We start from the raw sequence: 27,562 nt of genomic DNA, 5'->3' as shown, positions 1-27,562 counted from the left end.
ACACTTTTGAATGCAAGCAATTTAAAAGATCACAAACTATCCCCCAGGCAGCCATCTCAAATAGTTAAGGACTAAAACGAAACTAAATTTAAAATTGAAAAAAAGCACAGGAACGTCAACTTTCATACTGATTGACTACATTACTGTTTTCAGCTTACACTTAGTTGTATTAGTACTAGTACGCTCATTCTACTGAATTTTATACAAAATTCTTTTTACAGCATGTTAATATTTGTATTACTTAACTCATCAAGTTTTTCCCTTTTCATTTCACTGCCCAAAACCCAGTCACACTGCTGAACATGGCATATGGCATCACATGAAAAAATGACACAGTCAGGCAAATGCCTGCAGGGGAATAACTGCTCTCTACCAGCACTGATACCACAGCACCTGCCCCCACATTACTACAGCTGGAATCTCTGGAGTAGAGCAGAGCCTGCCGCTCCTGCCAGGACCGTCCTCTGGCTGCTGGGGAGTAGGGTCATCCCTCCCCAATGAGCTTTTTTCTCCCCAGTGAAGAATGCAGGGGAGATAGGAGAAAGGGCTTCCTTGACCTATTTCTCCAGCAGCTCTCACCCTTCCCCCTCCTACACACACATATCTGCACCCACCTCCAAATTACACATACATCCAAGAATCTCAGTAGGTTGGTGGAAAAAAAACACAACTGTAGGAAACGAGGCACTGAAATGCAGCATTTTCCTCCACATTTTAGCATCTGTGCAGAGAAGCTGAAAGCTGGAGTGACTACCCTCCATTTATCAGCCTCTGGAGAATGAAAAATAAAAGGTAAGAAACGTCAAAATGTCAATCTTTGTCTTAGATGCAAAACCGCAGTTGCTGTAATTGTTTTTGTTGTTCATAATTCTCCAACACCCACTCTTTGCTAATGACAGTCCAAACACAGAGAAGACATAGTTCATACCCTGAGGACCTTTCCAATTAAATGAAAGAAATTTGAATATAATGAAAACATCAATTTAGATACAACTAGAAGGTTTTAAGTTATACAAAATATTATAATTTATTAAGGACTTACAGGTATGCTTGGTGCTTGTACGTGAGAGCTTCAGTCAAATTCTGGCTTAGACGCCTTGGTTTTGCCCAACCAGTCAAACTCTGGCTTATATTCCTTTGTTTTGCCCAAAAGGACAAAAGTGATGCACAATCACAGGCACTACCTGCTTTTGCCCTCAAAACATTTACATAATACTCAACAAAGGACTGTGAGATATTCCGCTCCTAATCAATCAATAATCTTGTAGAGAAACCAGGCTAGATTAAATGTCCACTTCCAGCTTTTTAGGTACAACCATTTGAAAATTCCAACAGAAAAAAAACAAGAAACGGTTACAGGGAAGTAGCACTAATCTAAATAACAATATATGAGTTAATGAGTTGGGGTGGAGGCGTATTGAAAGAAATCTTCATTTTTTATATACAAAAACTGCATCTAAGACTACAATCAGATAGCCCATGTTCTGAAATGGCATTGTACAAACTGAAAAAGCATCTTTAACTTTTTATTGGTGTAAAATAAATTCTAATATGGTAACACAATATTTGAGACTACAAATCTGCCAATAAATATGAGACTTACAAGAAAGTTCATCTAGTTCATAGCAATATATAGTTGCTCTCCATACTCATCTGAAGAACACAGTGTACTTTCAAAAGTCAGAGAAACCTAATTTTCTGTAGGCCAGTACTTACTTAGTATCCTTCCAATTAAAACCAACAGTGAAAAAGGTTGGCAGTACATAAAGGTTATATCAAAAGTTTTAATTACTCTTTAAAAAAAAAATCCTGCAGACTTCATGTATTACAACGATAGAATTATCTTTTTAATCATGTTCAAGTGATGCTCTGCAAAAAAATGTACAGCAGAGGAAAAGTTATCTGATCAGCACGTTACACCCACAGGCTCAGAATCTGTGGTTAATAAACAGCTCTCTACAGTAAATCTAAAAAAAAAAGAGAGAGAGAGAGAGAGAGAAGAAAAAATAGTGCTTGCTCCGGCCACAATTCTGAAAGCAGCTTTGGAAGATGTTTAATCAAAACTTTACCAAAGCTAGACAGGTTACCCATGGACACAACTACCAACTGCATTAAACTTCTTCAGAATTGGGACCTTCCTGGAACTTAGTATCTTACACCTGTATTTTATTAGTACCTTATATATATAAGGTAACTTATAGCTGTATCTTATTAGTACCTTACAGACCACAATCAAACTGCATACAAAGAATTTTGCATTTCTGGACTAATACCTGAATTTAATTCATATAGCTCTTAACTCTACCAACACACAACTAAAATGGTTTTCATGGCTTTTCCTTGAAAATTTAATACAAAGAAGACCCTTGAAAGAAAAATAATTTAGAGATAATGCATCACTAAGGTTTATTATCCTTCTGGCATAGGGAAGATAAACTACAGAAGATATTCACACAATTCAACACAACCTATTAAACACCTTCTCTGAAAAGCACGTATCTAGATCTAGAGCTCTAGACTTCCCAGCATTTAAAGAGGCAACAGAGACAAAGCAATCAAATTCCAAGCCTTGCTCAAGCAATTACTCTTTGCTTGAACAGAAAATTAACTGCTATTTCAAAGGGGTTTTCAAGTAAAACTTGAACTGTCAGGACCAAAGCATTCCTAGACCCAAACTATGACATTCAGTGGTTGCATTTCCTGGATCTACCTGCACACTCCATGGAGCCTTTTTGTTGCTTTTCATATGTGGAATAACTTTAAAAAAAAAAAAAAAAAAGTGAGGTGTAGCAAACAGCACTCTTCACCACACAAACAGAAACCAATCTGAGTCATCTTCTTCTTGGGAAACTGTGGACAGAAACGCTGAAGACCTCATCTTCGCAGAAGTTGTTGCACATTGCCTTTCTACTGCTAGCTGCTATATTTGCATTGCCTTTTGTGTCTGGACTCTGCAATCCAATTTTAATAAAATCAATATAGGATGTACAGTTTAAAGTTGGTAATTTAACTGATTCTATATCTTTGCACATTTAACCAAAATCAAAAGTTCAGACAAATATGTGTATATGCACAAACTGTATATGTTTTGTATGCATAAATAAATATGCACTCTTCATGAAGATTACACTGGCACTAATATTTTCGACATGTTCTCTGGAACAGTTCAGAAACATCAACTTTCCAGAAATTCCATTTACTTTCATGATGGAAGGACCTAGACAGAAAAAAGAAAAAGGGGGGTGGGGGGAGGGGAAAAGCTGCAGATTGCTTTGGTTAACCAATTTCTAGGCTCAGGCAGATCTTACAGTGCCAGGTCAGTATAACTTTCAGGAGACAAGTTGCCAGGAGAACAGTAAAGTCACCCCAAGTGCAGCTGTTGTACAATCTGGAACCAACAGCTTCATATAAAACTATGGACTCAGGACAACTGCAACACTGCATTACTCCTGATACCTCCAAAGGGTGACTCAGTCCAAAGGGCAAAAAACTTGCATCTTTTTACCCTAAAGCTGAAGAGCAATACTTGCCCTTGAAATAACACAATGGTGTTGATAGTATCTGTTATCAAGTTGCCCTCTGGGTCTGTAAGTGAAAATTTTACGCAGAAGGTCAACTGATGATGTCAAGATGTGTGCCTATTTTGACATTTCATTTGTTTGCTTGTTCATTAAGGAGTAACACAGGAAAGAATTATGAAAATCTGCAACTGCCTGGGAGACAATGTAAAACCTTTTGCTATAAGGTGCTACTGATACTGCAGGCCAAATTCACAACAAATACTGGTCTGCTAGAATAGCTAAGCACTCATCTCCCAGTCACTCAGAAAACTCCAGTGAACAGAATTTAATTAATCCCAATGTTTTGTGAGAATCAAGTTATGAATTTTCCCAATAAAAAGTCTGTCACGCTGAATTACTATGTTTCAACATATCATGTTAATTGATGCTTACCATCTTGACTGTGCTGCAAAGGGCTGGAAGTTGTGACTTGGGCTACGATCTGAATTGGGTCCTAAAGGTTTTCTCCTCTTTGGAATACATGCCTCAACTGTCCAAGTAAGTACAGCTGAAATGCAGCTTTCAAGGTAGTCTTAGGTAGAATATGGTATCAAAAGCATCATTTACTCTGAAAATATAGTAAGCAATATATTCTAAATAGTTGAGGGAATCATAGCCTGTTTTGTTCTAAGAGTAGGCATTAACCCCCTCTAATAAACAGAAGGGGGAGGGGGTGGTGTAACAGAACCCGAGTGACGAATAAAAAAAGCTTGTCAGCAACAGTAAAAAATAGAGTGCTCACTTATAAGACTATTTATGTAAAAAGTACCCTTTTTTTCTCTCCTGCCCTGAAAATGAGAAAAAGTTTGGCAGATCACTATTCTAGCAACATTATTGTGGACACCTGCAGTTTAAGAGAGAAAGAGCAGCCCAAAAGGATTGTCTACTCCATCAAGAACACCATATTGAGAAATAAATATTCAAGTATGCAAGCTACTCTTAAAATCACAAAAAACAGGTATCCAATGGGAAAACAAAATTTTGATCCAGCTCTAACTAAAGACTTGCTAGCACAGCTAAGCCTGTAACCAATTCAGGAGTTACTACCACACATGAAGTGATAAATTCATAATAACCTACGTGAAACTTTGTAGGTGTTAATGTTGAATAGAAAACAACGTTGCAAATAATTAGTGGAATGACTTCAGAAGAAATTTCATAATACATATAAACCTTGCTGCATTGCATGTATGTATGATCCTTTACAGCTGGAAGAGCCCTAGGACATTGTCTGATCCAAAATATTAACATTCCTTGAGAGCTATGCTGTAATTCAGCAGTTATCTAAAAACATTTTTCCAAAAGCATAATTTTAACAGCAAAATTTTTCATCATGTCACGTTATTCCAGGTATATAGCATCCTCGTAAAAACATCATCTTATTAATAGCTACACGTGCAGTAGGGCTACCTCAATTTTTATTTATTAGAATAGTTACACACTGGCACAGGGAAATTAAAATGCAGGAGAATGCTCACTACAGCAAAGCTTGAAAAGAAAAAGCTTAAAGATACATGGGTGACATTAAGCTCTTCCTCTCCCCAAAGTCGGCTTCTCCTGCTGCTCACTCACACAGAGAGATCATAATTTTGTGGCTGTGATATTTCCACGGCAACACTGTGACAGTGATGTCACAAATTCAGCCCTGACATAGCTTCAGGATCAAGTACAAGGAGCAGATGGGATGCGAGGGAGAAAGCCCCCATTTAAACACAAATCTCTTTCATAAGAAAGAAAGAGGCATGAGCAAAGAAACAGGTGAATGGATCACGTTTTCAAGTATGATATATTCAAAAGATTATCCTAGCATGAAAATCTATTTAAAGGCAAGACCTACAATACAGGGTAACTGTCAAATTTGTTAGGCTTTATAATAAACCAACCTTTAAAGCTCCCTGTTTCGCATGACAAGCCTTGTGCTCCACTTCTAAAGTGGCGGTGAAGACAATACACTTTTGTCCCTTGTGAACTTCCTTTAAATAACTTTAACATTCAGATATATTAATTTGATACATCACTGTGCTCATAATACCATATGTAAATATGATGTCAAGCCCTCACTGGAGTGAGTTTGTTATCTGAATTAGACATAATATGAAAGAAATTAAAATGAATCCCAGATGGGTCACCAAGTACAGCAGGATGGTAACTGGAACATTCAGCCAGCACAATCTGATTATTAAAAGGGTACTGTACTTTTGTGCTGATCTACGGACTCATGCAAGAATCAATACAACCTCCAGGCCAGCTGAAACACCCCTAAATCCCTCACTGGCCACACACTGCAGACTCCATCGCTACCAGTATCAGAACTCCTTTCTGCCTTTGGCTGCCCCATGGACAAACAGCAACTGAGCCCATGAGGGGTACCGATAGCAAGAAGTGGAATGGAAGAGGGTGCACCCACAACAGTCACACATACTGTCTCTACATTAACTCAAGTCACAGTTCAAGTAGATACAGAGATTTCTTGAAGACACCACTCTCCACAGAGAACAACAGATGAACAACATGAAACGCCCGGTGAGCGGGGCAGGGGAAGTGCCTATGACCAGCACCAAAGTGCAGGCAATCATGCACAGAGCTGCAGGTACAGAGAAGCAATTTCTTACAGCAGCAGAGGCAGAAAGATGCAAAATCACAAGTCAAAAGGGACATAAAAGGAATTTAAAGGATATAGATCCATGTTCTGATCACAGAAGAAAAAAACTCACACTTTTCAGGATTTCAAGATGAAGACCTAAAAGGATTATCAACAGCCTAGCTCTTGGGAGGTAAAGAAGAAAGGGAATAAAGTCTGCAGGCTGAAGCTTGGCCTGGGCTGGGATGTGAACAGGCCCCCAGGAAGGGCTGTCAGGTGGAGGCAGAGACTAAATGCACAATGCAAGGAGGAACAGATCAGGAGTCAAGTAGCTAAGTGGGGTTCACAGACATCATCTATGAAATTACTATGGTAAAAACTACAAACAAGAGAACAGAGTAAAATGTGCCATGATGCAAATCACAATGATCAGAGATACGAAAGCTCATCTGATCGATTACCCCCAACCATCACCGTACCAGCAACAAATCAAAAAAGCAGGCAATGAACTGAAGGATGCTGGCTGGTCACAAAAAAAGTGAAAATACCCAGACTGAACCAGGACCAAGATGTCATTCCACAACTAAATAGCGACCTTATGAAGAGGAGGAGAAAAGGAAAAAAAATAAAAATCTGATGAACCTGAGATATCAATAATGGATAATATATAATACAACAGGCACAGAAAAGTCTGTTGGGATTGTCAGGAGAAGACCTAAAGAAATACAATTGTTTAGTTTCAAAAAAAATGTTTTGGTAAACATATTAGGCACATACCCCTGACATCACTAACAGAAATGTTAGCCAAAATTAAAAAAAAGGAATACTTTGGGGCTATAAACTTCTATAGGCTTCTAACTTGTCAGAGTAGTAAACTCTGGAAACAGCACCTATTAGCACAGCAGGATAAGAAATGTACTCAATTTTAAGATGTAGTTTAATGGTTTTACAGTCGTGATTAAGACACAGCTGTCACAGACATGACTACAACGCAACCCCAACAAGACGACTTCTCTCCCTGTGTTTTTAGGCGGCCAACAACCTCAGATAAGAACATGAACTGAGTTTCCCCAATGGACTTTCTAGGGGGGCATTTTAATTTCAGCACTGGAAACCTCATCCTCTTTTTACCAAGAGGAAAAAAGCCTCTCTCGAATAACTCTTGTGCTACCACATGTCTTTTACCATGTTTTTACAGAGACATGAAACTGATGGCTAGTACAAGCTCAAGACAGCACTCATTGCTGTTTATATCATGTATCAAACCAAAGCAGCTGCCAAACATGAGCTAGAAAGAAGGTCTCTTCCTGTTGTTCAGAAACTTACTTTCTCCCTATCACGCTCATCAAAATTAACATTCCACTGGTAGAAACAGAAGTCAATTGTTCTCCTAAAATGAAATCTTACACAAAATCAACATTCTAAGACTTAAGAATTGTAGAAGATGCATTTCAAGTCCAAGCTTTGCAAGTAACTCTCTCAGAACAAAAATATTTTTACAATAGCCAAATGAAAAACTAACAAAAAAAAACCCTGACAACTATGAATTAACACAATAGATTTTAAAAGGCAATAAAATAACCATAGTGGCTTTTAATACAATCCCAATCCAACAGCAATTAAAAGCATAAGACGACATTAGATCAGGATGCCAACTATTTTTCTTTCCACTTCTCATTTCTACAAATAAATACCAATAGGCACAGAATATTACCTTTGTTTTCAGATGCTTGGCATTTTACTTTCAGTACCAAATCAAAGGTACGTTCTGGATTTTCCCTAGAAGAAGCAAACACAATTGATTAATCAAATATATATGTTTGTTTCTACCATGTTCTCTCTTTTCCATTCTATTTGTACAGAATAAAATTAAAATAAATTAAAGTTTTATTAAATTAACATTAGAAACCAGATTAGTTCTAAAGAAGAACCAAAAAGTCACATTTCCCTGTACAGCCTTAAAGAAAGAATAAGGAAGATAAACAAGCTAAACACTGTCACTGCCCTATGCATCAAATAGCTTTTAAGTCACACCATCAAATCACGCCTAACAGCTGGAAAAAAAGCACTACTAAAATGCTTATCAACCAATCTGAAACATATTAATGGAGTCATGGGTAGCCTTTTCTAAAGCTACATTTTATTTCTACTTAACAGAAATAGCCCATCATTAGACATCCATTTTAATTCCACAAATCTAGCCACTACCCTTTAAATGCATAGGATTATCACCATAAGGCTGAGAATCACTTAGCTTCCTCGTTCACAAGATATTGATCGTCATCTTTGACTTTGAAGGCTGAATCTCGGGCATGATTCAGTGAGTGAGAAAACATTAATGCAATTAACTAAGGACAGACGCAATCCCCAGCCAGCCAGGAAGATGGAGCCTCCGTATCTGCAGCAGCCATCACGGTCAGCTCTGGTGAGGGCCAATGCCTCTTCCACCTGCCCAGTAACTACACACCTCCTAACAGTGAACTGCATAAGCTAACAGCAATTAACACACAACCTAATCCCAAACTAAATATTTATTAAAACAGCCCTGAATGCCATTACAATACCACCCACCTCTCTCTGCCTACCAAGCTCACTGCTATTTATATTAAAAACAAGTGGCATAACCACACCTATATCAATTATCTGTTCAACCACATCAAAGGCTCACACTTGAAATCCCTTCTTAGGTAACACTCCCACTGAAGTCAGCTGGAGTTTTAGGCAAATAAAAAAATCCAACACTTGGTTCCAGGTTTCTAGAATGCTTTAAAATAAAGCATGTAAGCAAATTAACACACGGTTGATTCTTTAAAGAAAGTTTTGAATGAAATCCAAAGGCTGAGCTGGGGAAAATTTCAGCTGTCATGAATTAATTGATTCAGTACATGCTTTCACTGACCTCAGCACATCATCAACTGAGATATACAATTATAGTCTAATACAGGTTATGAAGACACAGCCCACCCGTATCACAATCTTTCCTTGCATCTTATTTTAAAGCATTTAGTTGGGAAAATCCTGTATCTATTGATCCTGTGTGTAGGAGATCAAATTCGCTCTGAGTTGCAACAGCCTAAATCCAGGATATTAGAGATTTACTCTGATATTAAAGTCCGTCCATTCTTCCTCTGGCTGGTGAGCGGGTTCAGAATGAAACTGATAACGCTTGGCTCCACCGAGCCACCTCTAGATGAGCCACTGACAAAAATCCTTCCTTTAAAAGAAGCGACATCTCCCCACGGCACCAGTCCAGCTCAGACTCTAAGTTTATGCTCTCAGGCCACCTTTGCTTCGGCCCTTCCTCTGCTTCCCAACCAGGCCACGCAGTGCTGGGGTTTTAGCGTGAATCGCTTCAAGCATCACAAACATCGAATAAGTGCTTCTAGCTCAACTCTTGGCCGAGTTACTCTCATGAAATGAGCTCTTTGAAATACCACTGCCTTCCGTCTTTCACCATACCACTCTAAATCTGCTTTTGCAGAAAAATGCTTCTAAGTTTACTCTTCACATCCCACTGCGCTTAGAAGTGTCAAAAATGTGTAAAACTAGTCTGAGAATTGTCAGACTGTCTCCCGTTTCCTTTACAGCTACCCGGTGGCAGCCTGCCTCTTCACCCGGTATTTACACGGGGGTTTTTGTCAATTCCTGCCACCGCTGTTTGACATCTCGGCAGCTTCCCAGCTCAGCAGGACCAGGCGGCCGCTCCGGGTGGGTCCGTGCTTCCCAACACCTAAAATTCTCTTTGGCACCTGCCACGCCATAACGGCAAAAGGAAGGTCTGTAACTACCGGAGCGGTTAATGCCACCAGCCTCAGCCCCCGCGGCTGCCGCAGGGTCCCTGCGGGGGCGGCGCGGCCCGGGCCTGGCGGGGCGCTGGCGGCCGGGCCGGGGCGCCAGGCCGGGGGCGCCCGGGGAGCGACAGGCCACCGCCGCACGAGCCCCGTTCACCGGCACGGCCCGCCCGGGCCGGCCCCGCTCCCCGGCCGCGCTGCCCCGGCCCGGCGAGGCCGGCGGGCCGCAGGGCCGCCCTCCTGCTGCAGCTGCGGGCGGGCGCTGCAGGGCCGGCGCTGCGGCGGCGAGAGGCGGGGGGCGGCCGGCCCCGCGGCCACCTCCTCCCCGCTGCGGGCCGGGCGGGGGGCGCCGCCGCCGCTGTGCGCGCCCCTCTCCCCCCGCGCCCCGGCCCGGCGCGCAGCGCCCGCTCCCGGCCCGCCGCCCGCCGCGCTGCCTGTCAGTCACTCAGCGGCCGCGGCGCGCCCGGCCCCTCGCACGCTCCCGCCGGGTGGGCTCCCTCGCACGCTCCCGCCGGGTGGGCTCCCCCGCCTCCCCTCCCTCCTCCCCTCCCTCGCCGCCGCCTGGCGGGCCCGGCAGGCCGGGGCTGCTGCGGGGCCTACTCGCTGCCCGCCCGCCGCCGAGCTGGGCTGGGCTCGGCCCGGCCCGCCTGACAGCCCCGCCGCGGCCCCCGCCCCGCCCGCGCCGGCCCCGCCGCGGCCCGTCGCCGCCCCCCCACTCACTTGAACCTGCTGTCCATGGTCACATCGCGGGCCCCCGGCGGCTGCTCCAGCGCCCCTCGGGGACAAGCGCCCCGCCCGGCAAGGGCGAGGGGGCAGCGCCGGCCCCTCTGCCTCGGGCGGCGGGGGCGGCTCAGCGCCGCGGCGGTGGGCGCCGGCCCATGGCTGCTCCGCTCCCCCGGCTCGGGCCGCGACTGCAGCGGAGCGGCGGCACCGCCTCCTCCCCCCGTCTCTCAGTTCCTGTTGCGGTCGCTCCGGCACCTTCTGGGAACCAGGAAGCTCCGCGGCGGCCCGGGGAGCCGCCGGGGCCGGTGTCACCTGAGCCCGGCGGGGGAGGGCCAGGGCCGAGCGGGCGGCGGCGGGGGCCCCGGGGGGCGGCGTGCGGGGCCTGCGCGGCGCGGCAGGTGCGCGGGGAGCCGGGTGCGCCCGGCCGGGCCGCGGCGGCGGCAGCCCCTCGCCGGGGTGGGCCCGGTCGGGGCGGAGGCCCCTCGGCCGTGTGTCTCGGGCAGCGCACTGGTACGGCCGCACCGGCGGCGGCCGCCTTGTCCCTCACGGACACCGTCACCTGCTGCCAAAGAGGCTCCTCAGATGGGTCTGGCAAGCGCGTTAATGTCAGCATCTTAACGTACTTCGGACGTTCTCTATGTGCAGCAGGGAAGTGGAGCTTTCTGTGCTAGGTCGTACATGTTAATTTAACCTGCAGTAATCTGCTTAGTTTTTATTTTTATCAAGTGCTAAACAGGCCTCCCAAACTGCTGGAGAGGCGGTGGGGGGGATGGCGCTGGAGTAAACACACTGTCCCATAGACACACATGAAAAGCTTCGTACCCTCGAGTGTTTCCAGCAAGGCTGGAGAGGAAGAAAAGGTAACACCATCCTTGAGAGGCTTCCAAGTCCCAGTCATCAGCGAGGCACCGAGCAGCCAAGTTCCCACCTACACCAAGCTTCCCTCACCAGTATAGTATCATCGCAATGAGAAAATGCATAAACTAGATTCTGCGGTACTGGGCCAAAGAAAACACATCGTTCTTTTCGCTCTTACTCCAGAAACTAATCATCGTATCGCCAGTTAAAAAGAAGAAAAAAATTCAAGCCAATTATATATGAAACACATAAAACAGCATTAGTACATTACTGAGGCCGAAAATTCAAATATTCAAAAGTCAGGAAATTACAGATACTAGCGTTTCCAAAGCAATATCGTTTTGGCTTCATTACACATCCTACACACCTCACAGAATATATATTAAATAATAATAAAATGTATAGATGTGCAGCGAAAATGACTGAATGTTGCAGCAGAAACCTTAGCTCTGGGATTTTCGTGGTTTTCAAGTACTTACTTTCCCAGCCTTCATTTTACAATAATTCTTGGCTTGTTTTAACAGCCAGTATTTGCAGCTCCCACTGAAGTAAATGGAATTGTTTGGGGGTTTATATCCTTAATGCAGTTCATATAGCTCAGGGGGGGTTTAGAAAAAATCGTCAAATGTGTATTTTTGTATACCATGCGAGGCCCTTGAAGCAGGCAGCTTTACCTCGCCCGCTGTTAAATTTAACTTCTTTGATAGGATCCATCTGAACCAAAGGGCCAGGAGAGAGGGGAGAAATGCCTGGCCCTGCTCCACCTGCGCAATGGCAAGAGCGAGGCAGGGACCTTCCTGCTGCAGCCCCAAGCTGCTCCGCTGCGGTGCCCGTGGCAGGCGGGCTGCATCCTGCACACAGGGGGGCTGCAGAACCAAAGGGGCTTCAGCAACTGAAGCTGGCTACAGAGAAAGCACCTGTGGGGAGGAGGGGACAGTCACAGTCTTTGTATGTCTGCCTCTCTGCCTCCCTTCCGCCCTTCACCTCTCCCCGTGTACATACTGTAAAGCACACAGAATTTGAAAGTCTTTGCTGAAAAAAATGGCCAGTATTTTAGCAAGACTGAATGATCATCCAAATATTGAGGTGGTTTGTTTGTGGAAAAAATCCATTTGAAGTGTACCAGAAAGTGAAAAAAATAATGCTGTGTTTCAGAATTTCAGTAAATCTTTGTTTTGGATTATACTAAATATTTAATAAGCCTACTGTGAGTTTGTTTCTCTCTTCTCTTAAGCTGCTGATGCTTGCCACTTTTACAGACAGAAGAGTAATCTGGCGGCCCATCAGGCTGATCTACTGGGCGATTCCAGTCGGTCTCTTGGCTTGGTGTCTGTCTTGGCAGATATGACCACCAGGTCCCTTGGAATTTATTTTATCATAATTGGAGAAAAAATAGGTAGGGTTTCTTTCCCAAAGTAAATACGTGCCTTGTCAGTAGAGTATATTGACTGGATTAAACCTCTCCTGCCTGGAAGAACAGAAGGAGTAGAGAAAGTTCACATATAAAATAGAACGCATACGAGAGCAAACCCTGTTGAGATGAGACTCACATCTCTCAGAGCTATTATTTCTGACTCTGTGAAAACTTAAGCAGACATCTATGCCCAGGTGACACTTAGTTCATGTTTTCAAAACTGTTTTGCAACCACAGCACCTTTTAGTGGAAGATCGTGTTTTAGGAAAGGGGCTGCTATTCAAAACCACCGCTTGCTGCTGCCTGGTTTTCAGCCCTTCACTGGGAAAGGGTTGAGGCCGAAGAATTTGAAAGAAAAACCTAATATACTTTAGTATATTCTGAAGTCTGAAAAGTCTAGTTTGCCTTTTCTTTACTCTTTGGTTTTCCTTTCCAAATTAGAAACATGAAGTAAATGATATTTGGGCTTTTCAAAGTCAACTGTTCTACCAGGTAACCCAGAAGACACAAAGCCCTTTTCTTTATGCTTTGCATAACATGAAAATGGCTGAACTCTGCCTAAATATCCTATAAAAAAGCATAGGGAATGATATAAAAAGGGCTTGCAGGATATGGAGGTGATAAACACTTACTTCATAAATACGAGCAACTGAAAAACAGGTAATTTAAAGATGAAGATTCTTAGTCTTAATCATAGTTTGTCAGTGGTGAATACTCACTAGTTATCTTTGTAGTACTGTAATATTGTAAAGGAATCTGAACACTGATACAGATATTTACAGACACTATTCAGCGCTTACGTGCTGTCAGTAAAAGAGGTCTCAATGTAAACTGAATTCGACCTACAAGTCTCGATTTTCTCCCAAAATGATTAGTGCTTTGCAGTAAGAGGCTGGATTGAAAATGCCCAAAATTCTACTTCATCTGAATCAGATAAGAGGAGGATGAAAGTGCCATCAGGGCAGCTTCATCTCAAGGATCGACATAACAGAATGTGTAGCATACTTTTTAGTTTACAACCAAATTCAATATGGAAACAATGGGAGATGTAGTTGAAAAACACCAAACAAGATCCAAAAACAAGCATACACATCATTCCTACTATGGAGCAGTCTGCCATTCTCTGCCAAATCAAAACCATGTGGGTTTGGGTCTATAAAAGTGATGCAAAGCATGGTTAGGATCTCCAAAAGGGATATGAGAAACAGACAAGAAATGACCACACATAATGTTGCTTGCAAATGGTGAAGCAAGGGAGAGAAGTTCCCTGAGAATCCAATTACTTTTTTAAAGTTGAAACCATTACGTACACCCATTTATTGATTTTCCTTTGGCAGAGAGAAGGTGAAAGGGAAAGAGGGAAGGGCAGGGCACAAAGCCTCTGAAGACAAGGAGGACTCTGTTAAGCGTATGGGGGAAACTGAGTCCTCCCAACGCAAACTGCAAGCCTGCATGCTTTGTGCAGAGATTCACAGGGAGCACAGGGAACAGAATTTGCCCTCCGAGGCAACCCTATGAAATAACAGGGGGGTTAGGGATCACTGACTGAATCTGACTCTGTACAGGTCTACATTTCCCGCTCCAAGCAACTCCAGCAAGGCTTTTTTTTTTCCTTTGCTATCCTGTTCTGAGGTAGAAGAGAGCTCCCATCACCTCCATAAGCTGGAGCACACATATTGTGAATTAAGGTATCTTAAGTATTACAGAAGTCCTTCTTGGCCAGGTACATTTCATTTAATAGCAAAACATACTACCAATAAAAGTAGTCTTCCTCTTAAATGCTGCTGAAACCCGTAAAGGGATTTCCTTCAGGACATTGTTAGCAGAGCTTGCTGAAAAAGATATTCTCCCCTGAGAACAGCAATGGGTTTGTCAAAAATGGCAAAATCAAAAACTGTGCAATTTCCCATTGTATGGTTATAGCAAAATATCTTGGAAGATGTTCATATGATCAGCAATTTATACCTTGTACCAAGAATTGCTTCTTCATTTGCCACTGAGTCTGTTTGTACTGGGATCACTTCTAGTCCTCATTCTTTCCAACAAGTTACAGTTTTTTTATATACTGTCAAGTCAGTGGCTATCAGTACATCTCCTACTACATGATCACCCTGTCAGACCTCACAGGCTTGGAAAGCAGAATGGAATACCGACCTCACTGAGAGTTTGCCGTTCCTTTTAATGGGATTTGAGGTTATTTTATCTATTTGTTTGAACGTTACACGTACTCGTCTCAAATTATAGATAAGTAACAATGTAACCTACCTATGCAAAGTTCTCCAACCCCGCAAATTCACAAGCATCAATTTCCCCGTTAGACTTCTTAGCCATAAAAACATCATAAGAGAATATTGAAAAGAAAAAATACTTTTACCTTTAAGAAACACTGGGTACCTGCTTCAGGTCATTTCATAATTCAGCTTCTTTAAACATAGTCACTGATTTAAAATAGGTCTCTTTCAAGAAGCCTGTGAAGTTTATTACCTAAATGTATATAGTAAATACATGCCTACAAATATTGTACATATTCATTGACTCCTTGCATAATGCATCCAAACATCTTTTTTCATCTTTCAATGCTATTAATTCAAAAAAACAAGGTAAGAAGCTTAAGTTTTCCTGCTTAAGAACAGATGATGATTTAAGGAAAACACGAGCAAAGGTGAAACTCTGAAAAGGTGTAGATGTGGCTGGTAGGACTCCTGTGTGAAGGTTATGTATGCTATGCTACATGGGGTGCAGCATGCCAGTAGCTGTTCTCGTCTCTTCAGTCATGATATACGCAAAGGCTAATCTGCCCAAACACACAGGTAAGCACACTCATTAATTAATCCGTGAACTCCCAGGGAGACATCACTGCTTGGATAGGAATGAGGATTCCCAGGCTTTCCAATCAATGTGGCGTACCAGCAAGACTGAGAAAGCAGGTCTGCTTAATCAGGTCAGCTTTAATTGCAAGTTTAACAAAGAAGCTAGAGGAACTTCTATGAATATCAATTCAGACTACAGAGTTTTAAGAGTTAAGACACTCAAAAGTTTAAATGTTTACAATATGGCTGTGTTAGCTCAGCACTTGGTTTACTGGTAGTATTTGCAAATCCTCACAGTCTGATCCACAATACCTTTTGTTAGCTAGATTTGCACCAGGATCTACGGAAGATGTTATGTACCTAAGTAAGTATTTAAAAGCTTTTTTAAGGTTTACCGAGACATTTGCCTTACCTATGCAGTCCTAATGTCTTACCAGTGGTTTGGATGTAAATTTAGAAATAAAAGATAAGTAATATTTCCATGTATACTATCCTCCATTTGTAGACAATTCAGAATATTATTTGGGTGGATTTCTAATTTATTCAGACATGACAGCTGGCAGAATCCAACAGTAGAATAAGCCACCTTTCAGTTCTGCTGCCCAAATCCAGCCTTCAGCCTGCAAACACCACATGCTTTCTGGAGGATGTTAGTTATTCATAGGAGTGTTTGAAAACAAGTGGTGGTCTTTGCCCAGCTTCAGTTTAGATGCAAGTCGGACACCTTGCAACTGGCCTCCCTGTTAGGAAGTTCAAAGAAACAAAAGACTGAAGAAAGAAAGTGTTCTCTTCTTTGCATAAAAAAAATCCCTCCAAGAAAGGTTGAGATGGCAACACCAAGGGAATATGCCCAATTCTTTCACACAGTTAGTGATTATTGTGGAGATTTTTTTTTTCAGCCCAGCAGATAGTTTTCTCAAGGATTAATTTTTTAGCAGCAGGGTCAGGCAGTATCTTTCGATATGCATGTATTCAGTAGAAGGAAATCACTCATTCAAGTCATTTGCAAGTCAAAGTTTCATACCCGATTGAACACTTTCTTGCTGAATAAATTCAGTTCTGTTTAGGCAAGGATATACTCACACTTCTCAAATGTATATTTTAAATGCTGCAGGTTGTAGGCTACCTGATGAATCTGATACTCATTAAAATTACCATGGTGCAAGATTTTTTTTTCCATATTTGAAATTTATTTTTTTTAAAAGTTCTATTCAAAGCAGCAAGAAACTGATTTTTGTTATCAGTCATAAAATTTCATACTATGGTAGTCTTCTGAATGTGGACTTTGTGCGGTAAGGCCAAACATACATAAAATTAGGAATTTAACTTCGTTAAAATGAGGATGTGTTAGAAGTCTGTAAACTGTTTTGGAAACCATCTGCTGTGTCTACCAAAAAAAAAATCTAAACAGTAGATCAAGTGATACTAAATATTAAAAGAACAGTTTCCAGCTGTTTATTTGCCATGGATTAAGGCCCTCTGTATGCACTGGCATATACTCTTACGAAAGAGTATATACTAACAGATGTTTTTTATGGAAACTGGTTAATAAAAAAGTCAGTTTCTCAGCTCTACAAACAGTATTTAATCTATAAATAGCCAATAGAGACGGTGTGGTTTTTAATTTACTTGCATAAAAAGATTACAAAGCACCGTACAGTTTCCCCTATCAGAATATCCTGCAGAATATCCCTAATCCCCTTCTAACATTGTGGCTGACATAACGGGGAGCCCACAGCGCCAGCCTCCTTGGCCAGAGGTTTGCCTTCATGTTTTGTTGTGGGTGCTTTGCTCATAATTAGTTGCATCAGATAATTCAGTAATGCCAACCTTTCTTCTTAGGAAAAGGCAAATTTCTTCTAATATAAAGTGGATTAATATTTTTTTCTATAAAGGAAAAACTATATCCCTGTGCAATGTATGAATCCTGATGGAGGTATAGAGCAAGTTTTTTGAGGAAGACTTCCTACACTTCTGTTGCTGCAATTGGATTCCAGGTAAATCACTGAAACGTTGGACACATCTGCAGGTTTCTTCATTCAGAGGAGTCAGGGTGACTGACCCTGTTGTCTTAGTGCTAAATAACTACAAACAGTTCAGATAAATGGTTCTGGGTTCCTGTATTTTTTGCCGATGTTGACTCACCACTGGGTCAGATACCGAAGGCACAAAACTGACTGAGAGATTTGAAGCACAACAGATGTGAGCGTAATCTGCAGTAATTAGCTCATGATTACTGGCATGCTTACTGAAGAAATTACTGAGTTTAATATCTGACCAGAATGAAACTGGAAGGCAGCAGCGGCTGAGGAGGAGCAAGGCCAGTGGGCTGTCCGTGGGAGAGTACGGCCCTGCTCCGCTCAGCACCACTCAGCACCACGCAGCCGGCGGCTTCCATTGCTGCAGCTGGTCTCACTGCCTACCCCAGCCACCACGGCTGCAGAGCCACTGTAGCACAGGACGGTAGGACACACTACTCTCCGGCATTTCAGAGGGTTCAGAAAGACGGCAGCAGCTACCCTGTGCAGCCACCTTACTGGTGTAATTCACTCCTCACGGGTGTAAAAGGGGGCGTAGGGTACTCGGCTGTTCTCAAATGTCACTCTAAGTCTGCCACAGGATCAGGCCATTTTGTTCTCAGAGTCTCAGGCAAACACAGAAATCAAATCACACTGATATTTGGCACAGAATTCCCCATCTGTTGCTCTTCTCAATAGTTCCATTAGAAAGTGGGTTTGTTCCATACTCCGCTATGTTATTAAGAGGTGTTGGAGAAGAGCAACGTGTACGTGTTCCTTGGGATCAGAAGCGTTGCTGAGTGCAAACCTCCCTGTGCTGTCCTAGCACCTTGCGCTCTGACGCTGCACCAAAGCACCTCATGCCACAGGCAATCAGGCAGGTGGGAAGGGCCCTCCAGAGGCCACCTTGCCCAGCCCCTGCTCAGAGCAGGCTGGTGCTGAGCATCCCCAGGGGAGGAGGGTACTGCAGCCTCCCTGGGCAACCTGCTCACTCCAGTGTTTGAGCACTCTCACAGCAAAAAATTCAATTACTATAGCAAGTCGGAATTTCTCATGTTCCTTCTCATCTTCACTGCCTCTTGTCCTCCCACTGTGCACCTGGAGAAAAGCCTGTCTCCGCCTTCTCTGCCCCCTCCCCTCAGTAGCTGCGTACAAGGGGCTTCCCCCTGAGGCTGCCTCTCCCTAGGGCTGGACAAGCCCTGTTCTCCCAGCCTCTCCTCCTTCACCACGAGCTCCAGCCACACACCACCTCGCTAACCCTCCTGGACTTGCTTCAGTACGTCAGTGTCTTCCTTGTGACAGGGTGCCCAACACTGGGCAGAGTGAGCAGAGGGACTAATGGCCTCCCTTCAGCAGCTGCTGTCCTTTTGCTGATAGAGCCTGGAGTTCAGTCAGCCTTCTTTTGCCGCGAGGGCATCTTGCTGAATCACATTCAACTTGTTTTTCACCAGGTCCCCCCAGTTTTGTTCTGCAGCACTGCTTTCTGGCCAGTGGATCCCCAGCCTGTATCGCATCGGGGCCTTGAGCAAACGCCCCCTTCCAGGATTTTAGTTGGTTCAGGAGTTAGTCGATGGAGTTCAAGGTCAGCCTTTTTGCTGATCTGAGCTGTTTGTTGGGAGGAAAGCTAGAGGCAGCCTGAGCAAGGGCCTGCCTGCCCCTCCATCCCTTGGGAGCTGCTTTCAAGCTGAGGCTCTTGTGCTTGCTCCCTGCCTGAGCCCCACGCAGCTGTGCCGCAGCTGTGTCAGTGTGCCAGGTCTCATACCCCCGATCCTGGCCCTGGCCCTGGCCCGCCGAACTGGTTTCCTAGCTTGACCTTGAACCTGCCTCATCACAAGACTTGCTGAGTGTCACTGGACTGAGGCTGACACTCCTCACAGTTTCCAGGCATATGCACCAGAAGCCCTTCTTGTTGCCCTTCGCATCCTTTGCTAATTTCATCTCAGCTGAGCTTTATGTTTTGCAATTCCTTCTCCGCACATTCAGGCAGGGTCTCTGTGCGCCTCCTGGGCAGCCGCCACTGTTCCCTCCTCCCCTGTGCTTCCTTTCTGCATCTGAGCTCGGGCAGGAGCACCCTCTTCCTCCATGCTGGCATTCTGCCGTGCTTGCTTTCCTTTCTGCGTATTGCAGTGGACTACTCTTATGCTCTAAGGAGTTTGTCCTTGAAGGTTGACCTGCTCTCCTGGGCCCCTTTTCCCTCCAAGTCTGTCTGCCATGGAAACTTGCCAAGTCTCACGATCACTGCAGCCAAGGCTGCTCTTGATGATCACCTTTTCAGCCAGTTCTTCCTTGTCTGCAAGTAACACATCCAGTAATCAGTTCATTGATCACCTGCTTCAAGAAAATACCTTCAGTACGCTCCAGAAACCTCCAGGGTTGGTTGTGCACAGCCCTGTTACCATTCTAGCAGCAATCAGGGTGTTTGAAGTTCTCTATGAATGCCAAACTTTATCTGTGATAAAGAGGCACTCAAATAGAACAGAATGAAACAAAAATTAAACTTTGTGCACACATGTTTAGACCCCAAATATCCCTGCAAACATGTTATGCGATACGAAAGAGAAACCTCATCATGCACACTGTAGTGTGAGCAGGAAACACAGCTAGAGCTATGGTGCAGCTGCAGTTGACAGGACAACATAGATTGACATGATGAGACACAGCCTCCAAGACAAGAGCTTGAGATATCAAACAGGAGAGCATCATTCTAAGTCCTGAATTTGATGTTGACCCTGAAGAAGTAGGGATCACTACCTCCTCATCACTACCACCTCCTGAAGCAGTTAATGTCTAAATGTTTCTATCCGAATACTGGCATTAGCAACACATGAGATCTGATGGACTATACTGAAATATAATAGTCTTGAAATCCTCATTTCCAAGGATCAACTTCTTTATTTCTGTTACAATTTCCTGAAAAACAAACTAAAAATATCATTCATGGACCTTTTGCACACTAGCATGTAATTGCACTATATCAGATAGTTCAAGGGCATGTTCCTTCTGCTCTATAATCTCCTAAGTTTCTTTGACGCCAGCTGTTAAACATGGTATTTTGTTTCCAGGCTTCTATGGTGAAGCATTACTGATGTGCATTTCAAAAAGAGTTGTGAAAGCTGTTATCGTTCAGCTCTTCACAGTTTGCTCATCTCATCTGGTATTGATTATTAACATTCAATTTATGTATGTTAATCAGGGCTGGGCCTGTTCCATAGAGTACAAACCAGTCAAATCTGAAACATGCCAAGTGAAAATATTCTGGAGAGCTTAACAAATATTCCTGGTACCAGCGTTTACACTTAATATAAGTATGTCCATTACTGACACAATCAATTTTGCAATCATTTGTTCCACTTTTCCTACTAAATTACAGAATATTTTGCACAACAATTTTTTCCCCTCAAATAATGCATAGTATGCTTGGCAAGTGGGAGGGCACAGGGAATAGTTTTACAAAACAATGTGTCATTTTTCTTTTTCACAGGACATACATCAGCCACTAGCAAACTCAGGAGATCTAATCCATATGAGAGTTCTTCACATGTGTTACAAAATACAGGCAGAATCTTGCAAAAGACATTTCTTGCTTCAATTTATAAGCTTGGGATGACAAATAGGTCTAATCCATAATTCAATACAGTTAATTAAAAAAGAAAGAGAAGAAAAAATTCCTTGATCTGTTTTCCAGAGTAAATCTATAGGATATTTTCAGGCACTAGTTAAGTGAATAAAACCTGTTTGTAACTGTAGGACCTCTAACAATCTCCTAGTTTAGCCTGGAGACTGCAATTCTGGTGTGATGTGACTTATTTTCAGTTTTATAATCTACAGCATGTATTAAAATTATGTACTGTACAAATTGTGCTATCCATCTACTTATGTCATAGAAGTTGTTTTTATAATGGACATGGTAAAAGGTGCTTGAAATACTCTAAATGTAGCACCCATGAACTTACTCAAATGCTTGTGATTCCCTCTGCTGTTTCCATGAGACTGCCTCCGTTAAATGTTATCACTGAAAAATTTATATTTCTCATCATGTGGTTATCAACTTGCAACAGCCATAACCCAGAGAAATAATTTACTAAAGTAATAACATGTTATACTTTATTGTAAGATGATTTCTGGCCTGCTGAAGAAGTCAAACAGTATTTTCAACAAGTCTGGGCATTATCCACAGTGAGTCTTCTTTAATCACACAGTTATACAGCAGAGGAACACAGTCATCCACTGCCAGTAAACATAAAGATATTTATCTAACCTATTTTGGTTTGGGCCCATTCAGAAACAAGGAGAGCACCTTCTCTGCATTTCTCAAACCAAATATTTTCAAGTTTTCACTCCCTGCAACCAAAGAATTGGTGAAACTACCCTGTAATGAATGCAACAAATCAGCATCGCTCAGCCCATTTGCCATAGTCCACGCACACGAAATACGCGTAACTGGAAATAACCAGTGAAGTACGGCAGTGCAGGGTTCTGCTACTGTAGCTGCTCTTTAGCTAAACCCATCCTGCAATTAACATAACCACCTATACTAAAACCAAGTGAATTAACTACAGACGAGCAAGGGTACTCGGGCAATTCCTCCACTATTTCCTAGCGACTGTGTTCACAGTTAAGCATCTAAGGGGAAGCATTTGCAGAACCAGGCCATGGAAATATGTGCTAACAGAGAATCTTTTTCTTGATACCTTAAAACCAAAATTTACAATCTCCTCAAAGCTTTGGAAGAAGCTGTATTGCAAACACATGTCCTGCAGCTGGACTGCAGAGTAAATAAGACCCTCAAAACCCGGGGCAAGTGCTGGCTGACCTGTGGCCTGCAAGGGAGTTTCCTCTGCTACTGTCTTCAGCTAATGTAGGGGATTTACCTCTGCAGAAACATCACGGAGCTATCTGGTGCTTGGGAAAAAGAGAGCCCTAAAGGGTGTGTACTAGTGGTGGAAAATTTCTCAAAGCCCTCTGGCAAAAAAGTTGCACTTTCTTTTTTTCTGCATGAGACTGCATGCTTTCATATGGCAAGCAGCAACAGTGGTTATATATACACAGAAGCAGAAAAATATCTTCAATGCAACATGATTCATTTACCTTAAAAAAATGTTTTTCTCTGTCCTTGGCCTTTCTTTAGATTTTACTGCCTATTTGTATCTATGAAATACAATTTGTAAATGTTCTTTCTGTCTGTGATGCTAATAAATTACCTTGAGAATGTTAACTAGCATTTTGTGTTTCAAAGAACAGTTTCTTGATGTCCTCTGCAATCTTTTTTGGGGTAAAAAGTTTGTATTACTAAACCTTTTTTGCAATCTTCATGTCCAAAAAACGAATCTCGATCTGACTGCATTCAGTTCAAACTTGTCTGTTCTGATATTTTCCCCAATATTGTCAAAATCATGTTCCTTGGCATGTTTTTGCTTCCACATTCCTGAGTTGTCAGACTCTTTCTTTTTGCAGGTAATTCCTTGTTTTCCATTTCCAGCGCTCTGTGCAGTTCTCTTGCCATTTATTTATCAGTTCCATCTTCTGTGCTCTTACCCTCAACTCTCTCCCTGTTGGATCAAGGCACAGATATCAGATAAAGCCTTGAGCACTGGAATAAAGTTGTGTTTTAAGAAAATAATCTTTCACTCAGTTTTTCAAAATCTTTCACTCCCTAACTTGTACGTAAATTCAGATTTGAGAATAATTGATCTGGAAATGTCTGGCTGAACATACAGCCTGCCTGAAAGAAGAGCAGGAGAGCTGCCTCCATCCACTCCTATAGTTTGTGTGAATCCATGTGGATCCAGCAGGAGACTGATTCAGTGTGTCCGGGGTAGGGAACTGAAGGAGACCTGCACATCCACCCAAACAGAAACACAGGGTCCTCTGCTGTGTCTGAGGGCATTTTTCGGGAAGCGAGAGGAGTGTGACGATGCTAAACCAAACAAGGGAGGAGAACACAAAGGTCTCTTTGTCAAGTTTCCAAGACACAGTTGCCTTCATCCTTTCTTGGTGTGCAGAATGCTTCCCCTGGCCTCCTAATGAAGCTGCCAAACACCCGCCCCCTTAATATTTCATGCATCATTTCACTGCATATGCCTCGCTGTCCTCGCCGTTTGTCCCACATCAGTTTTATCCACTGTAACCTTACAGTCCCAGGGAGCAAGTAACTGCACTCGGGAGGCTGCTGTTACTGAAAGCAGGGCTGCCTTTCCCAGTGAATCCAGGAAAGTTTTACACTGGGACTTCAGAATGTAAAAATGAATGTATGATCTTTTCATGAGTGAAGCTGTCTGATCAGATTCCATCAGCAGGGAACAGCAACCCAAGCTCACATTGGGGATCACTACTGCTTTGTTTTTCCAATAGTTAATATTAAAAAAAAAAAAAAAAGAAAGAAAACAAACACTAAGAAGTCAATGGATAAGTTTGGCAACCCCCAGATCAGCTGTTTGTAACAGAATTATATGGAGTAATGCAAATGAAAAAGTTATACGCAGTTATGCCATTTCCATCTGTGCACCTCCAGGCCCAGCAGCGTGCTCCTTTGTGCAGCACCAGTGAGCTCGTTTTGTGCTCGTTTAGATGCACTTTGTTACCAGATGAGTCACTGCATCTCTCTCCCCACACGAGTTTATTTTTGGCTTTTTCCCTTTGCATACATGAATATTTTTGACGTCCATTTGTAAAGTTCAATGTTATGTTGATAATATGTTTCCATTTTTCAGAACAGCCTTGTGGTTTTTTTTAAATCCACATAACGGGCTGTGCTTGAAGACAGGGAATAGGCATGTTGAAGGAGACAGATTATGCCCCATATCATTACCATCAGTCCATTTTCCCAAAAGTCAGGTAATTCATACCAGCTGATGTTTCGCATTTTAAGTTTCCAATAAGAAATTATGAAAACAATACTAAGAGTGATCTAGGGAGTTATAAAAAAAGCTCTGGAATTATTATTTTAAGATTTCATTTCTGCATTTTTGTCTAAAACCCAAATGTTTACTCATCAGGTCAAGGCATGTGTCTATTCGGGAGCCATCACAGTATTGTTGAAGAATTTGGCAAAATTCTCAGATCTACTCTCGTTTATAGCGCTTATTGCCAGAATGCTCTGTCATTTTCCAAGAAATGTGTATTTCTTGGACTCATTGTCCCAGCTGGTTTATTGATTTCATGGTTCTCCTTTCCAAATTGCTGTTCCAGCTCATTGATGATTCTACTCAGCGCTGGTTACACACAATGTTGTTGAAAGTCATCTTTACTTTGAAAAGCCATGTGTTGACCAGTATTTTTAGTTGACAGATGTACTTAGCCAAGATGACAATCTCCAAATTTTCTACTTCTGTGTTTTTTCCGCAGAAGGCAATGAGCTGTTTGCTGCAACACACTCTTCTGTTTTGCCCATACTGTGGCCACAATCCATGCTCTAAATCACTGTCTACATTATTTTAACATAAATCCCCTTTCAAATACCCTCCTAATTCAATGGCATGCCATAAATCAAATACACACTATTACAACTGCCTTGAGACTCTACTGGAGCTCTTCAAATATGCTCTTTAAAAGCACTGACTTTATGGCAAGCTTCAGGGTAAATTTACAGTGTGATACACAAAGACTTAGTCACAGGATAAAGTTCTGCTTGCAGAGAAGCCTAACAGCTTGGTCTTCTCAAACATGCAGGTGGTTCACTTTAGAAATATATATAGTCCCACTGAAGTTAATGGAATTATTTATATGCTTAAGGTTAAGTATATGCGTAAGTATTTTGAGGAATACTTCCAGTATTCCCATTTATCTGAATACACATTTAAGAACTTACCTTTAGCAACTGACTGACATTTTTCTCTTTGAAAGCACTCCATGTGCTTTTGTGGTGGCTGGCAGATTCTTGTGGTCGACAGAATTTGCTAAAAAGAACCCGCTAGCTTAGATCGTCAAGAAGTTGGCTCCAATTAGTCAGACTTATTAAAACTGCTTCTAAGAAGTGGACCTAGGTGATAACAGTCAGACACAAAACAGTCCACAGGGGCAAGCTTAGGGCCACCTCAATTTGCCGTTAGAGTTTAGGACAAGAAAGTGCGTTACAGGTTTGCAAAGCTTTGTTGAGCAAAATGGAACGTAGGGAAAGGCTACGCCACTGCCTTTCTTCCCCCCTTCCACAAGAAAAAAACCCCAACAAAATAAAAAACCTCAATGCGATCTCTATCCTTCACTCTCGCTCCCCCCAACAGAGAGGGCTACTCTCACCAGGCAGGCTCAGAGTGCTTCTTTCTCCGCTTCACATGTATGTATGCCTGAGGCTTTAAACCCTTTCTACCGAGCTGATTAGAAAGGATATCAAGCTGACAGCCACGATGATGAAGACCAGGAACAGCATGAATAACAGTCTTCATGGTTTGATATAAACTAATACATCAGATATTTTCCAAGAGACTCCTACCACTGCACAGCAGCTCCACTTTCAACCTGCAGCTGGGCTCGGGGTACACAGCCATGTGAACAACCCAGGACAAGCCCCCAAGAACTGTAACGAGGAACAAACAGCCTGTATTTCAGACCCCAACTTTTTTATCAGCTTTGTCAGGAATAACAGGCTCTGTAAGAGACAAGACATATTGAAAATGCTAAAAAAAGTTAAGTGGGCTAATATTTGTACAGCAGGTTTGCTGTACAATAATCCAAGAGAAAATGCCTCAACGTACTTGCCTTCCAGAGGAGTCCCAAAGGAGGAGTCCAGATTGCAATTCACATCAAGATTGCCTGATTTATGAAGCTCCTGATCTACTGAATTCAGCAGCCTATAGAAACTAATCCCAACATGCTACCATCATGAGAAAGCTAAACATTATTCTCTGTTTCCCAGGCAAATACCTAAAAACTGGAAGATTGAACAACCCACTGCACGGCACTGAGCAAGATATTGGCAACTGCAGACCACGTCCGTGCCCCTTCTGCCCTGGTACTGCAGATCAGTGTCAAACGCTAGCGTGAACGATTGCTTCTTTTGTCTGAAAAACAGCTTCCTCCAGCTCAACAGCACTTAGGCAGCAAACCATCCTTCTGCAGCCTCTTAGTTGTTTAATGGGCTTTTCCGCAAGGTCAGTATTATAAAATAGTTAATTACTACAGATAGATTTATTCATGTTAAGGGCACCTCAGATCATACTACAAGGTTAATAGTGCTAGCCAGAGGTGCTAGCTGATCTAACTACTTCACTTGCATAGATAAGTTGTCCTACGTGCATAAGCACTTTGCACCAGTGAGACGATGCATTTGACTTACCCGCACAAGTGTATAAAGTCCTGGAATCACGGCAGCCAGGCTTAACTGCTCAACAGATGTTAAATATTGAAGTTTATATGCGAAACTTCTGTGTACTTTAAAATGCATGCCTGCCCTTGCTGTCATTTGTATAACGTAAGAAACTTGAACAGAAAAATGAAGAGAGGAACTTGCTAATGTGCGTGAACACAGATATTATACAGATACTTAAAACCAAACCCAAATACAGGTACTTACGGCTACCGCTTAAGAAAGAAAAGGTGTTCAAGGAAAATATTACAGGGACCTAGAATTATTTATCAATGATGTAATAATTTATAATGAAATAAGCAAGAACAGATAAAGATAGGAAGTTTTGTTTGAAATACGGAAGAAGCATGAGGAGAGGTTCTAGAGAGGCCACCCCAATAAAGTACTGTTGAAACCTACGCTCTTATTAGAGAGCAGAACACTAACAGGAATTCTGTAATAAGCAATTTTAATTTTGCTTATACGAACCGGTGTTTTCTACTAATGATTTGACAAAGTTATTCCTG

General features: G+C 42.6%; 1 protein-coding gene across 5 annotated transcripts in view; it reads right to left on the bottom strand.

Moving 5' to 3' along the window:
• DENND1B (DENN domain containing 1B) overlaps window positions 1–10,979 on the bottom strand; it is a 166,643-nt gene extending 155,664 nt beyond the window's left edge. For 2 of the 5 annotated variants that reach the window (XM_055724380.1, XM_055724385.1), the window contains exons 1-2: window positions 10,653–10,977; window positions 7,856–7,920 (exon numbers count right to left, since the gene is read on the bottom strand). In XM_055724380.1, coding sequence (XP_055580355.1) covers window positions 7,856–7,920; window positions 10,653–10,669 — 82 coding nt within the window. In that variant the 5' untranslated portion in view covers window positions 10,670–10,977. Of the gene's footprint in view, window positions 1–7,855; window positions 7,921–10,652 lie in introns of all 5 variants that reach the window. The other 3 variants (XM_055724383.1, XM_055724382.1, XM_055724381.1) reach the window with 3 other exon arrangements.
• Window positions 10,980–27,562: the final 16,583 nt, after the last annotated feature.

This window comes from Falco cherrug, chromosome 12, assembly GCF_023634085.1.
Source record: "Falco cherrug isolate bFalChe1 chromosome 12, bFalChe1.pri, whole genome shotgun sequence".
Taxonomy (NCBI): Eukaryota; Metazoa; Chordata; class Aves; order Falconiformes; family Falconidae; genus Falco; species Falco cherrug.
Note: the sequence above shows the minus strand (reverse complement) of the source record. Positions and strands in the feature narration are given on the sequence as shown.